Source organism: Notolabrus celidotus, chromosome 10 (genome assembly GCF_009762535.1).
Source record: "Notolabrus celidotus isolate fNotCel1 chromosome 10, fNotCel1.pri, whole genome shotgun sequence".
NCBI classification, from domain to species: Eukaryota; Metazoa; Chordata; class Actinopteri; order Labriformes; family Labridae; genus Notolabrus; species Notolabrus celidotus.
The window spans coordinates 31170544-31184649 of NC_048281.1; the positions used below are offsets into that span (position 1 = coordinate 31170544).

Sequence of the window (14106 nt, forward strand, 5' to 3'; positions counted from 1 at the left end):
CAGCTGCATATGCATTTCTTTTCTTCGCAAGCTGTGCTTAGAAGGTCAAGCTGGCTGAAGGCATTGTGAAATGTGTTGAAAAAAATGGCTCCTCAAGTGTTGTTGCTCTGTTATTCTGTGTATATTATAAGTTCAGACTGCTTACTCTCTTGCTGCAGAGGTGGCAAAGGTAAAGTATATTTTTCTTTCAGTATTCCAGACAAATCTTCACATTTTTTCACATATTTATCTTAAAACAATTGCATTTTTTAAAAGTTGTATACAGCCTGGATTAAAGGCTTTTACAGTATTGAGTTATACAAGGTTGATATATTAATTTTGACACTTGATCAGATCTACAGATTTCAGACGTTAGATTTACTTCCTCACACAAAACATCTTCTACATCTTACAAACAAAACAACACATCTTTAAAACAGCTGATACAGACTGGGTCATCATTACAAAGACTATGATGCCAACCAGGAGGAGGTAACTGCATTATGAAGAAGCTCTGCCTGCATGTTATTATATGTGCTCTGTCTGTCCCTTGTCTTATCTTCACGGCCGATAGAAAGACTATAAGAAGGACTTTGAGGAGAACATGAGGGGCAAGAACCTCTCAGGCTTGGAGGTCACCCCTGCCATGATTCATGTCAGACACGCCACCAAAATAGCCAGCGAGGTAAAGGATAGTTTATACCTGACATCCTTCCCTTTTTACCTCTCCCTTGATTTAATATCACACCAAGTAGAGCCTGACCGATAAGTGATTTTTAAATATGGAGAAAATTGCAGATGTGACGACAGATATGGGGAAAAAAAATTGCCATATTTTTGACTTTTTTAACATTAAATATTTCACTACAGTGTCTCAGAACTTTGAACATTACCTTTTCACAGAATGTGTAACTTTATAATACATTGTTACCCAAAAGAGGCGGAGTGCCCTCTAGTGGAGAAACTACACCATGACACCTATCTATCTATCTCACCCTAAGAATTCTTTCCTGCACAGTAAATTTGCACAAACATTTTCATACAAACACATATCGCAAATCATAAACGGCAATAACAAAACATCTGTGATAGCCGCAATTTGGCCGATACTATCAGTAACATCAATATATTGGTTGGGCTCTAATACTAAGATGACATCATACCCACAATCCCTCTTTCTTTTGACCTCTTCTTCCTTTAACCCCGTGGGTTTTTCTTCCCTCATAGGTCAACTCATGCAGTTAAATGATAGTTCCTTTGCATGATTCCCAACACTACAGAGTCATAAACTATTAATTATCCAACCTTCCTCCATCTTCCTTTTCTCTGTACGATCCCTGACCTGTAGCAGAGTTGTTAATAGTGTTTGTTTATCTTTCCTGTGACATCTTGAACTCTTAAGTTCACAACCAGATGAACAGTTGTATGTTTAAAAAAAAGAAGAGTCTGCTTGCATGCATGTTGTCTGAGTGTTGCTGTCAGGGTTTTGTGGTAAGATGTTGATTTGAATTTTTGTTTCCATGTTTTGTGATAAAATGACGTCTTCTTGTCTTTTATCAGGATTCAAGCCAAAGTCATCAAAGTCTCCTCTCTCTGTAAAATCATGACTTACTTAATATCTTAAAATCTGACTCTGTTTAAATTATAATTCTTGGAGGCTTGATGACTTTGAGCTTTAAAGGGCAAGCATCAGAGCTTGCCCGTTGTACTGTCTGTCTATATGCTTTGGCTTGGCCTGCCCGTCTGCCCTTCTTTGTCTGCAGTCTCTCTGTTCTTCTTCCGTCCTGTAGAGAGAGTACAGGAGGGATCTAGAAGAGGGGGTGAAGGGTAAAGGGCTCACTGTACTGGAGGAAACTCCCGAGCTTTTGAGGGCAAAGAATGCAACTCATATCCTGAGTGAGGTACGGCAGACTGAGAGGTGATGGGAATGGCATCCCTGCCTTCCCACAATCCCGCTCCTGGTGCATCATCTGCTGAATCCCATCCCCCTTTACTAAGCTTCACGATCACACTAAAAGGGCGGCAGCTGTTTGACTTGTCCCTGCTTGATGACATGACTAATTTCCAGCTCTGTCCTTTTCCTCATGTCGTATTATGAGCATAACTTTCTCCTCCCCTCTTCCCTGATGGATTTTCTCTTAATTTTTTCCAAGATTTTTGTTCTTTTATATCTGAAAATCACTCAAAAGATCAACCTCAATTAATCAACATGTCAGAAAACCTTTTATTTGTATTGTTTTATGGATGAAACACAAAATATTATCAGGATTTGATTCACAGACTTCAGTTTGCTTATTTAAAACATCTGTAGACAGGGAGCCAATTCCTACCTGCAATTCAGAACGAATAACAAAAATGCTTCATGCGGTGAAGATAAACTTCTAAAAACTATCTCTGAAACTTCATATTATTTAAGTTTAGTGGGTTTTTTTGTTAGAACATGCTCTGGGTACTCTTGAGGTTGATTTTTGGAGCGTAGAATAGAGAAACCAATAAAGCTGAGAAGTGTTTTATTACCCAAACAAAATGAAACAGAAGAAACTTTAACAACTTTAACAAAAGGTTCTTAACTTTTAGTTTTGATTGATACCCAGCACCCATCCTGATGTCCCGTTTCCCTTCCTGATCCTTAAAAAACTCCTGATTTCTTTTAACTTTCTCTACCACTCCCCTGAGGCCTTCTTGGTTTTGCAGCCCCTGCTGCCCCTGATCAGAATGAATGAGTAGAAACCCTGCAACACACGCTTGTCATTTCTGCAAAAACTAAGCTTCTGTGTAACATTTTCTCACCTGTAATGTTCACAGAGAGAGTACAAGAAGGCACTGGAGTTGGAGATTAAGGGCAAGGGAATGTTGGCTTTGGCTACAGACACCCCAGACTTCATGAGGGCCAGAAACGCTACTGACATCCTCAGTCAGGTCTGGATCATGTTGTTTTTTTTAAAGTGTTAAGATGTTGTAGTTACACTTTGATGAGAATCTGTACTCACTGACATTATCTGCTCCGTAGGCTAAGTACAAGCACACCGCTGAGATGGACAGGGCCAGCTACACCTCCGTCATCGACACACCTGACATCATCCATGCTCAGCAGATGAGGAACATTGTCAGCCAGGTAAACTACAGGATAGTGTTTTATCACAGGCTCTCACTACCTGGAATAATCTCAGAAAACTGAAGGAGGAATCTCTTTATGAAATAAAAATCATGCTTGATGTGATTCCCTTCAACAGAAAAAGTACAGAGAGGAAGCAGAGAAGACCATGTCTCACTATGTGCCGGTGCTCGACACTCCGGAGATGATGAGAGTCCGTGAGAACCAGAAGAACTTCAGCACTGTAAGTCATGAATCTTAATGATGAATCAAGCTGCTTTAATATGGATAGCGTGTCTTGAAGGTTTTAAGATGTAGGAGCGTTGACTTAGACTTCTTCTATTGACTGTTTGCCTTGTTTGTCTTTATGTCTTCTGTAAAGTATTATCTTGAATACTTTGTTCCCTGGACTGTTAGCGTAATGCCTGGTGTTTTCTAATTTAGATCAAACTGTTGGGATTTAAGTGTTTGGCATATGTTTTTCACCTTGAGACTGTAAAGTTTGTTTTACTCCAGCGATGAAGTGAAAACCCTTTCAAGCTAATCCTGAGAGAAGAAAAGAAAGAACTGTGTTTTTTTTACACTCTTCTCTTTCTGTTTCTTCCTTTTTTACATCCTTAAATCGAGTACTCTGATAATGTGAAACATTTTAACTCCACCTTTTGTTTTTTCTCTCTGTAGAATCTTTACCAGATTGACCTTAAAAACATAAAGGGCAAAGTGTCTTCTGTACAGGACACTCCTGAAATCCTACGTGTTAAAGAGAGTTCAAAGAATATCAGCTTGGTATCTACTCCGCAATATTCTTTTCTTAACATTTATTTGATAACACATCTTATTTATTTTTATATTCTATTTATTTTTTTTACATTTTGATTTGTTTTTAACTTTTTTTTACCTCATCTATAACAAACCCTGACATGCAGCCCTTACTTCTCTGGACCAAACAGATTCTTATTATTATTTGCTGCATTTTAATTCATGCAACTAACTCTTGTTCTGTAGTTTAACATCTTTATTCATAGCGCAGAGCTTGTGTGTTTTTATGTTCTTTGTTGTATTATTCTGTTGTCCAGAAATGTGTCTCTTTAAATGTTGATTTCTGTTTGTTTCAATCTGTCTTTCAAACTTTCTGACACGTTGCCTCAAAGCTAAATCAAGTTAAAAATCAAATATCTAGTCCTCACTATTCAAAGGTTAGAAGCAGGTTAACCAGCGGTTGCTGCTTTCATTCCTGCCTCATGTTAAGATTCAGTACAAAGAGGATTTGGGTGGAGGAACAGCAATGCCGAAGACTCCTGAGATGGAGAGAGTTAAATGCAACCAGAAGAACATTAGCACGGTACTCCACAGAGTGACCCTGCCCTCCTTCATATCCTCCTCAACCTGCCCTTCTCCATGTTCCCTCCTTACCTCATGTCCCACATTATAACTAAACGGCTCCTGATGTGTCACATGACATCATCTCTTAAAATGGACATTCTTATTCCAAAGTTTTTTTTATTTCAATGATTAGTTTAGAAGATTCATTTACTAATGATAAAACTGAACAGAGCCCACAAAGATTCTTTGTCTAACTTCATTACTGTAGAAAAAAAAGTGGCTTTTTGTAAATATGCTGAATAAGAAAATGTAAGTGTTCTTTATTGACCTGACAGGGTACTCAGTTGCAGCCTGTAATTTGGTATTTTGGTCAACACCATCTTTATTTTTGGGCCAAAATAAATGACCATATTTGGGCGATAGGATGGATACCCAAAAGGTTTAGTTGTTGGTTGAGAAACTCTATCTTTCGTTGACACTTTGGGGGCTCTGTAGGATCTTCCCTCTAAAAATCTCAAACTTAATGAAGTATCATCCATTCTTAGAATACACAATAATACTCAACACACCAACTACTCTTAAAATATTCAATAATCCAACCTTCAATGATGTGACGGTGTTGGTATCAGTTGTCTCATGTACATATGTATGTTGTTGTTGTTGTTGTGAGTGGATGGACCTGTCTGTGCTTTTGTTTGTCTCTGTCTGACTCTGTATCTGTGTCAATTGTGTAATGGGCAGCTTCAATACAAGGACTCTGTGGGTCAAGGCACAGCCATACCAGACCCCCCTGAGGTGAAGCGGGTCCGAGAAACCCAGAAGAATATCAGCTTGGTAGAGAAAACAGACTGCAGTGATCCTTTTTCATCCCCTCCAAATCATTTCCTAAAACGCCCTCTGACCTTTCCCACTTGATTTAAAACCCTTCAGTGTTCTTAGACCAGATTTTTCCTCCTCCATCCTAACAGTCTTTGGGTGGTGATTCAAATGTTCTTCTTCATCTCTTCATCTTCTACACAAAAGCATAATCCCCTTTATTTCCCCACCAATGATTCAACATTTGCCAGATTTTTGATTTCAGTTTCTAACTTTGGCATTATCCCCTCTTCAGTTTAAAGCTAACCCCAGTTAAACGTGTGTCACAACCATATTTTACTTTCTCTTGTCTCAACTCAAAGAATCAATACAAGGCAGAAGTGGGACAAGGCACGTCCATATCAGAGACCCCTGAGATGGAGAGAGTTAAACGCAACCAGCAGAATATAAGCACGGTACTCCACAGAGTGACCCTGTAACCTCCTTCATCTCCTTTTTAAACCACTCTCCTTCCCTTATTCCCTCATACTGTCTTAGACTATAACCAGACCTGTGTGCACATGTAATATCTTTAAATGGCCATTCTTCCATCCAACTATTTATGGGGTTCTTTGTTGTTTTTATGTAATTTTTTAATTTTTTATTTCTCATTTTATTTAATTGTAGAATCTTACAGAGCCCATAGCACAGCCCAAAACACATCCTGATGCTCAAACCACACCGAGTGATAAAATATCTAACAGCTATGGGCAGCTTGGCTAGTTGGCCAGATTACATGTTTACTTTTTTTGGCCATAGGGATAAGATACAATGTGATTAAAAGATACAATATATCATGAAGGGCATACGATACAATATAGTACAATTATTAATGATACAATACGATAGGGAACTATACATTATGATACGTTATGACATGCTACATACTATAGGATACTATATGATACAATACAATTAGATTCGATACAATACTATACCATATGACACAATATAATACAATTCTATACAATGTGATACTATACCAAACACTGTGATACAGTATGCTAGATACTATACGATACAATACTCTAAGATACAATATGACATGATACAGTTAGATACAATACAATAGGATACAATATAATACAATTATGTACAATATGATAATATACGATACGATATTAAACTATACGATACGATACTATACAATATTATACTATAGGATACAATGCAATAAAATACAATATGATATAATACAACTATATACAATACGATACTTTACGATATGATATGATACTATACGATACAATACAATACAATGTGATACAAACAATATAATGCAATGCGATACTGAAAGATACATCACAATACAGTATGATTCAATACTAAATGATACAATACAATACAATATAGTATAATACTCTGCAATACTATACGATACAATAGGGTACGATAGTCTATGATTCAGTACTATTTTATACGATACAACATGATACCATACAATTCAATGGGATGTGATGCGGTATGTATTCCTGTGTATAATTGTCCCCACTTGCACATTCAGTTGTCTTCACAACAGTTTTAAAGTCCTCATCTTCTATTGGGACTCTGAGGGCTCTGTATGATTTCCTGTATATACCGTATAATATCCCTTTATTGTCTAAGCATCTAATCTTCAAAATAATGATAAAAAAAAATAAGAATCATCCAATGTTTGAAAAAGAACTTACTCAACACATCCAGTGACTGCTGAATATTTGCTTTTCTCTGATGGTGAGTTGTTATATGTATGTTGTTGTTGTGAATGAATGAATGAATGGACGTGTCTGTGTCTACAGTACATACTGTGCTTTTGTTTGTCTCTGTCTGACTCTGTATCTGTGTCACTTGTGTAATGGGCAGCTTCAGTACAAGGACTCTGTGGGTCAAGGCACAACCATACCAGACCCCCCTGAGGTGAAGCGGGTCCGAGAAACCCAGAAGAATATCAGCTTGGTAGAGAAAACAGACTGCAGTGATCCTTTTTCATCCCCTCCAAATCATTTCCTAAAACGCCCTCTGACCTTTCCCACTTTTTTAAAACTTAGATCAGATTTTTCCTCCTTCATCCTAACAAACCTTGGGTGATGATTTAAGTGTTCTTCTTCATTTTGACACAAAAGCATAATCCCCTTTACTTCCCCACCAATGATTCCACATTTACCAGATCTTTGATTTCAGTTTCTAACTTTGGCATTATCCCCTCTTCAGTTTAAAGCTAACCCCAGTTAAACGTGTGTTACAACCATATTTTACTTTCTCTTGTCTCAACTCAAAGAATCAATACAAGGCAGAAGTGGGACAAGGCACGTCCATATCAGAGACCCCTGAGATGGAGAGAGTTAAACGCAACCAGCAGAATATTAGCACGGTACTCCACAGAGTGACCCTGTAACCTCCTTCACCTCCTTTTTAAACCACTATCCTTCCCTTTATTCCCTCATACTGTCTTAGACTATAACCAGACCTGTGTGCACATGTAATATCTTTAAATGGTCGTTCTTCCATCCAACTATTTCCAGGGTTTTTAACTGTAGAATCCTACAGAGCCCAAAACACTTACTACCTCTAAAAACCAACCCCTAAAAACTTCACCCCCTCTTTTAAGTTTTGGTATTCCTCCCCAATCCTAACAAAATCTCAAAAGTAATTCTCTTTCACAAGCTGTGGTTGCCATCTTTATCATTTTGAGGTCTTGAAAGCATCATTTCCCCATTTCCTCCACCTTTACTGCTCTTTTCTTGATTTTAATTCCTGTTTTTTTACTTTCCTTTGCCTCCTCTATCAAAAACTAATCTGCTTCTTCCACCAAACTAGACTTCCTTCCCCTGGGTATCTTATTTAAACATAACATTTCCACCCTTTGTTTACTAAATCCAACATTCCTTGGAGAGTATATTTGACTTGTTATGCTGTCTTCTTCAAAGCTTCAATACAAGGCAGGAGTGGGACAAGGCACGTCAGTATCAGAGACCCCCGAGATGGAGCGTGTTAAACGCAATCAGCTCAATATTAGCACGGTACTCCACAGAGTGATCCCGTACCTTCACCTCCATCTGCCCCCCTCTTCCTCACTCTTCATTTCACCCCCCGAAAAAAAACCCTCTCATGATAACTATCCTGATTCTTCACCACCTGCTGAAGTATTCTGAACTGTATGCTTTATCACATCAACTCCACCACCCAGATTTAATAACACAAATGATCCTGCTTCTTCATTTCTCAGGAAAAGAGTGTGTTTTTAATTCCACGTTTCATTTCTGCTGTGATGTTTTGTTGCTGTGTTGTTTCAATCTTCTTGAAGTTGTCTCTGATTCACCTGCTCTTTCCTGTTCCTCCCACTTCTCTTGGCACCATCACCTTCTGTTGAGTAGATAAAATACAAGGACTCTCCGGCTCGAAGCACAGCCATATCGGACCTTCCTGAGGTGCAGAGGGTCAAACAAACCCAGAGGCACATCAGCTCGGTAGAGGACAAAAAACAAACCATGTGTGCTCTTTAACTGTTGAGAGTGGACAGTAGTACCCCATCATAAGCTTCTCATACTTCACCTCCTCCTTCCTGTCATCATCTCACCCCTTCATCACCTCCTTCATCACCTCATGCCTCCTCATCCAAGGCACAGACTGTGATTTCCTGAGCTCCATCATCACCGCTTCGACCCTAACGTCGCCTTAATCTCATCCGTGCTTCTCTCTCTTTTTTATTTCCTCCTCTTTCTTTTTCAAACTTTCTTTAATCATCAACCATCAACCCCTCAAGCTAGATTAAACCCCCCTCATTAGAGTGTGATTCCCTTCATCTTCTGTACCTTTTTAACCTGTAGCCGAACAAAGCTGCTGCTCTAATTAATTTCCACTTCACAGCAAATGACAAGCTAAATCTTCTGCTGAACGTGACGGTGTGTTTTTTCTTCATGTGTGTTTCTGCGACAGAGATCCTGGTGGTTTTTGTCAGAGCTACCAGGATTAGTCACTCTATAGGACCAATTTCTCAGACGTTGCTCTAACAAAATCCAAAAGCAACTTCAACTGAGATGATTTAATCTCAGAAACCTCCTAAAAAACTCTTCCTGTCTGTATCCTCTAAGATTGTTTGGGGTAAACAAGAGTCTATGAAAGCAGTCCTATAGGTGTGTGGTCTGTGTGTCGTTCAGAGTGTCTGACTGGCTCCTTTGGGTGCTCTGCTTTTGTCCTGTAGGTGTTGTATAAAGACAGTTCAGCCAAGGGAACCCCCGTGGTGTATACTCCTGAGATGGAGCGGGTCAAAAGGAATCAAGAAAACATTAGCTCGGTACCTTCACAACAACGAGAAATATTCTCCCTCTTCCTCGTTAACCCCTTCCTAACCGAGTTCCTCCCTGGCTCTAGTTAATAGTATTAATTCTCCCCACTGTGCTCTCTTTTTTTAATGTGTGTAACTCCACCAGCTGTGGTATCATCACTGCTAACCTCTCCTGTTGTTGAACTGAACTACTCCACTTCCCACCTGACTGAGGACATAATCTTGTTTGATTTAATAGTTGAAGTAGAAATCCCTCCCTTCTAATTCATCTGTCTGAAATCCCAATAATATCCCAGCTCCTTCACCCTTTGTGCTATGGATGCTAACGGCTACTTTATGATGGCTTCAGGTTTGAAACACTTCAGAAACTCACTGTGTGTTTCTTGTTTCTCCTTCGATCTGGCTTCACTCTCCACCAGGTGCTGTACTCCGACAGCTTCCGTAAGCAGGTCCAGGGCAAGGCCGCCTTCATCCTGGACACTCCTGAGATGAGGCGCGTCAGGGAGACCCAGCGCATCATTTCTGGAGTAAGATTTTGGTGTTCTTTGTCAAATTGTTTGTCTTCTTCTTTCCTAAAAAAGTAGTCTGAGTCTCTTATACACTTTTAGGAAAAAACTGAATTCTGTGGCACATGATTTATGTAAAAAATACAGCATATCCCCAGAGTGTAGAGCATCCTAATATATGCTAAAAATATATTTTTTATGAAGATTTTTTGCATAATTTGAAGTAAACACAAGAAACTTCTGCACTAATGCAAAGAATAAGTGCTCAGTGAGAATTGACCTCCTGTCCTCCACATTTGACCCCCATCCCAGGGTAGGCTGTGCACTCTACCTCCCATTACTCCTCTATTTACAAAAGAAAAGTCTGTAAACATGTGTTAGAGAGAGGACAGGGAATACAGAGCCAAAGAGAGAAGGCTGTCAGGGCTGGACCGCTCCTGTGCCAGACTAGGCTGTACACTCTACCTCCTCTTACTCTATTTTTGTGAGGGAGGAGAGAAAAGATGAGAGATGAGAGAGAAAGGTTGGTGGTTTGATCCCTGCAGTCACTCCAACTGTTGTTCAGGGGTGTGTGAATAGATTAGATAACACTGATGGTCCCTTACAGCAGCCTCTACCATCAGTGTGTGAATGTGGTGTGAATGGATGAATGTGATGAGTGGTGTTAAAGCAGAGAAAATTTGATATAAAAGTAAGTACAAGTCCAAAACAGAGAGAAGAGTCTGTAGAGAGGTGTTTGAAAGAGGACAGGAAAGGGAGACCCAAAGGGAGAAGGCTGTTAGGGCTGGACCTCTCCTGTGCCAGACTAGGCTGTACACTCTACCTCCTCTTACTCTATTTTCATGAGGGGAAGAGAGAAGAGATGAGAGAGAAAGGTTGGCGGTTTGATCCCTGCAGTCACATGCCAAAGTGTTCTTTGGCAAGACACTGAACCCTAAATTGCTCCAACTGTCGTTCAGGGGTGTGTGAATGTGTATGAATGAGATTAGCTAATTCTGATGGTCCCTTACTATAGCAGCAGTGAATGTGGTGTGAATGGATGAATGTGACGAGCAGTGTTAAGCAGAGAAATGAGATATATAAGTAAGTACAAGTCCAAAACAGAGAGAAGAGTCTGTAGAGAGGTGTTTGAAAGAGGACAGGAAAGGTAGACCCAAAGGGAGAAGGCTGTGAGGGCTGGAGCTCTCCTCTACCGGGTTAGGCTGTACGCTCTACCTCCCCTAAGAGAGGTAAGAGACAGAGAGAGACAAAAATAACCAACAAAAGTATAAACTCAGTATACACCAATAGCCAGGATCTTAACCCAAACATTATTTAATTCTACGTTTGGCCCCATCACACTTCATTTTGATGATGTATCTCCCTTCTCCTGTCACAGAGATGTATTTAGATCCATTCTCACATGTATAAACTCTAGTTTCACTCACTGAGGTTGTGGTCTGTGCTCTCCAGGTGAGATACCACGAGGACTTTGAGAAGAGCAAGGGCAGCTTCACTCCCACCGCCACTGACCCCGTGACCGAGCGCGTGAAGAAGAACACTCAGGACTTCAGCGACATCAACTACCGCGGCATCCAGAGACGCGTGGTGGAGATGGAGAGGAGGCGTGCCATCGAGCATGACCAGGAAACCATCACCGGTACACTCACACAAATACAAAACATTTTCACTTTAAAGAAATCATAAAACAAAGGCCAAATGACTTGAATGACAGGATTTTAGAGCTTTGTGAGGCTGAGATTAGTAGCTTTGAAGTATCAGTTGTTTGACTGACCCTGTGTTTTATTCTGTGTCCTCAGATCTGCGTGTGTGGCGCACAAACCCCGGCTCTGTGTTTGACTACGACCCTGCTGAGGACAACATCCAGTCCAGGAGTCTGCACATGATGTCAGGTGAGATGAAAACTTCAAAAGGATCCCAGCATTTCATTTAATCCACCCTGGAAGCATCTTGCCCACCACAAGTTGTCCACGCCTCAATGCATACCGCGCATATCCTTCATGTTAGCTGTGTTTGATTTAAGTCTTACTGAGGCATATCTTCTCTACAGTCCAAGCTCAGCGTCGCAGCAAGGAGCACTCCCGCTCCACCAGCGCCCTGAGTGGTCTGGGTGATGAGAAGTCTGAGGTGTCCCAGGACGCTGACCACCACATGTCCCTCTACAGCAACGGCTTCATGGCCTCCTCTATTGGTAACGAACCACAAGTCCTTTAACAAACTTCAACAAAGACAGTGTACTGTGTGTCTGTCTCTGCTGTTTACACACTACATGGATCTGAAGATAAGAAGATAAGACTCTATCTTATCTCTTGTTTCCTGTGTTTTTAACACCTGCAGGCTACCAGCAAGCTAAGACTGTGGAGCTGCAGCAGAGGTCTTCATCAGTGGCCACCCAGCAGACCACCGTGTCCTCCGTCCCCTCACACCCCTCTACCACCGGAGTAAGTAATCCTCAACTCAAGCACTCATATGTGGAAGTGAATCTCAAGGTGCAGAGCAGTGACTTTAAAGCTGCTTAACTGCTTTATCTGAGTCTGGCAGCAGACTGGTTTACTGAGACCTGCAGTTCTTAGTTTAGTCGCCAACATATGACGAGACAATCAGTGTTCAGAGAGACACACATTTGTTGTGCACCGCAAAAACTCAAAATCTTACCAAGTGAAACTGTCTCATTTTTAGTCTAAATGTCTTCTCCCACTTGATTTAAGATAAATTTACTGAACAAGGAACATTTGAGCAAGATAGAGGGACTTGTTTTAAGACATCTTAAATATCTTGTTAAGTCAAACAATCTTGAAATGATCTTGTTTTGAGTTGTCATTTAGAAGAAACAAGGTTTATTTAACATGTCAGACATTTTTCAAGCTCAGATCTTATTTGTAGAAGACCGATAATCTGGATTTAAACCCTTTACTTGATTTAAGGAAATGTATTTTATTGGGGAATCTATCAGAAAACAGCTCCAGTGATACAAGAAAGAAAGAAAGAAAGAAAGAAAGAAAGAAAGAAAGAAAGAAAGAAAGAAAGAAAGAAAGAAAAAATGAAGAAAGAAAGAAAGAAAGAGGAAGAGATAAAGAAGAAAAAAAAGGCAGAAAGAAAGAAAGAAAGAAAGACAGAAAGAAAGAGAGAAAGAAAGAAAGAAGGAATAAATGAAGAAAGACAGAAAAGAAAGAAAGGAATAGATAAAGAAAGAAAGAAAAAAGAAAGGAAGAAATAAGAAGAAAAAAAAGAAGAAAGAAAAGTTGTTGTTTTTAAGGGTTTCAGTTTTCAGACTCTGTTTCTTTAAATCAAATAAAAATATCCATCCTCAAACTACATGCACACAATGAAACACCTACTTTAGAGCAGAGCTGGCTTATCCTAAAAAAACAACATGACTGAATATTAGTATATCCAGCTCACTATGAGAAGACATTATATCTCAAAATGAGACAATTAAACTTTGTCATCTCATAAGTATAAGATGGTGTTAAACCTAGAGAAGTGCCGCTTTAATACAACTCAAATTAACTTGAATATATCTCAAATGAAGAAGTTGACATGAAATGTTTTAGTGCAAAAATCTATTTTTGAGTGAATAAATACTAATTGTTAGCATTCCTGTCTTATTCTGAGACACTGAGCTGTTAAATACTGGTAAAATATTGCTTAAAATGAGTTTTACCTGCTAATTTTAAGATCAGAGTTTTCTAAATATTACGTCTTACTTTAAGAAATCTTACCAAGCAAATTTTCACTTGTTCTATTTGCAGATTGTTTGTTTATTTCAAGGTAAAATTATCTTGAAATAAGTTTTTTTTTCTCTTGTTTTTGGAGGGGCATTTTTTCCAGTGTGGCTCTGTTGAAGCTCTGTGGAGCAAAGCAGGAAGATAAACTCTGTCTTCACACGCTGACCTCTCTTTCCCTCCGTGCAGAAAACCGTGCGCGCCATGTACGACTACGCAGCCGCCGACAACGACGAAGTCTCCTTCAAAGACGGCGACGTCATCGTCAACGTGCAGGCCATCGACGAGGGCTGGATGTACGGCACCGTGCAGCGCACCGGCAAGACCGGCATGCTGCCCGCCAACTACGTTGAAGCAGTC

At 39.8% G+C, this 14106-nt stretch overlaps 1 protein-coding gene across 1 annotated transcript in view; it reads left to right on the forward strand.

The window, feature by feature from the left end:
• The window catches only part of neb (nebulin), a 291693-nt gene that overhangs the window by 69781 nt on the left and 207806 nt on the right, over nucleotides 1-14106 (forward strand). Inside the window, exons 121-140 of the mRNA XM_034694636.1 lie at nucleotides 554-664; nucleotides 1770-1880; nucleotides 2785-2898; nucleotides 2990-3094; nucleotides 3213-3317; nucleotides 3755-3859; nucleotides 4323-4415; nucleotides 5138-5230; nucleotides 5575-5667; nucleotides 7094-7186; nucleotides 7509-7613; nucleotides 8170-8250; nucleotides 8605-8697; nucleotides 9432-9524; nucleotides 9935-10042; nucleotides 11474-11660; nucleotides 11821-11913; nucleotides 12072-12212; nucleotides 12359-12462; nucleotides 13936-14103. Coding sequence (XP_034550527.1) covers nucleotides 554-664; nucleotides 1770-1880; nucleotides 2785-2898; nucleotides 2990-3094; nucleotides 3213-3317; nucleotides 3755-3859; nucleotides 4323-4415; nucleotides 5138-5230; nucleotides 5575-5667; nucleotides 7094-7186; nucleotides 7509-7613; nucleotides 8170-8250; nucleotides 8605-8697; nucleotides 9432-9524; nucleotides 9935-10042; nucleotides 11474-11660; nucleotides 11821-11913; nucleotides 12072-12212; nucleotides 12359-12462; nucleotides 13936-14103 — 2196 coding nt within the window. The remainder of the gene's footprint in view (nucleotides 1-553; nucleotides 665-1769; nucleotides 1881-2784; nucleotides 2899-2989; nucleotides 3095-3212; nucleotides 3318-3754; nucleotides 3860-4322; nucleotides 4416-5137; nucleotides 5231-5574; nucleotides 5668-7093; nucleotides 7187-7508; nucleotides 7614-8169; nucleotides 8251-8604; nucleotides 8698-9431; nucleotides 9525-9934; nucleotides 10043-11473; nucleotides 11661-11820; nucleotides 11914-12071; nucleotides 12213-12358; nucleotides 12463-13935; nucleotides 14104-14106) is intronic.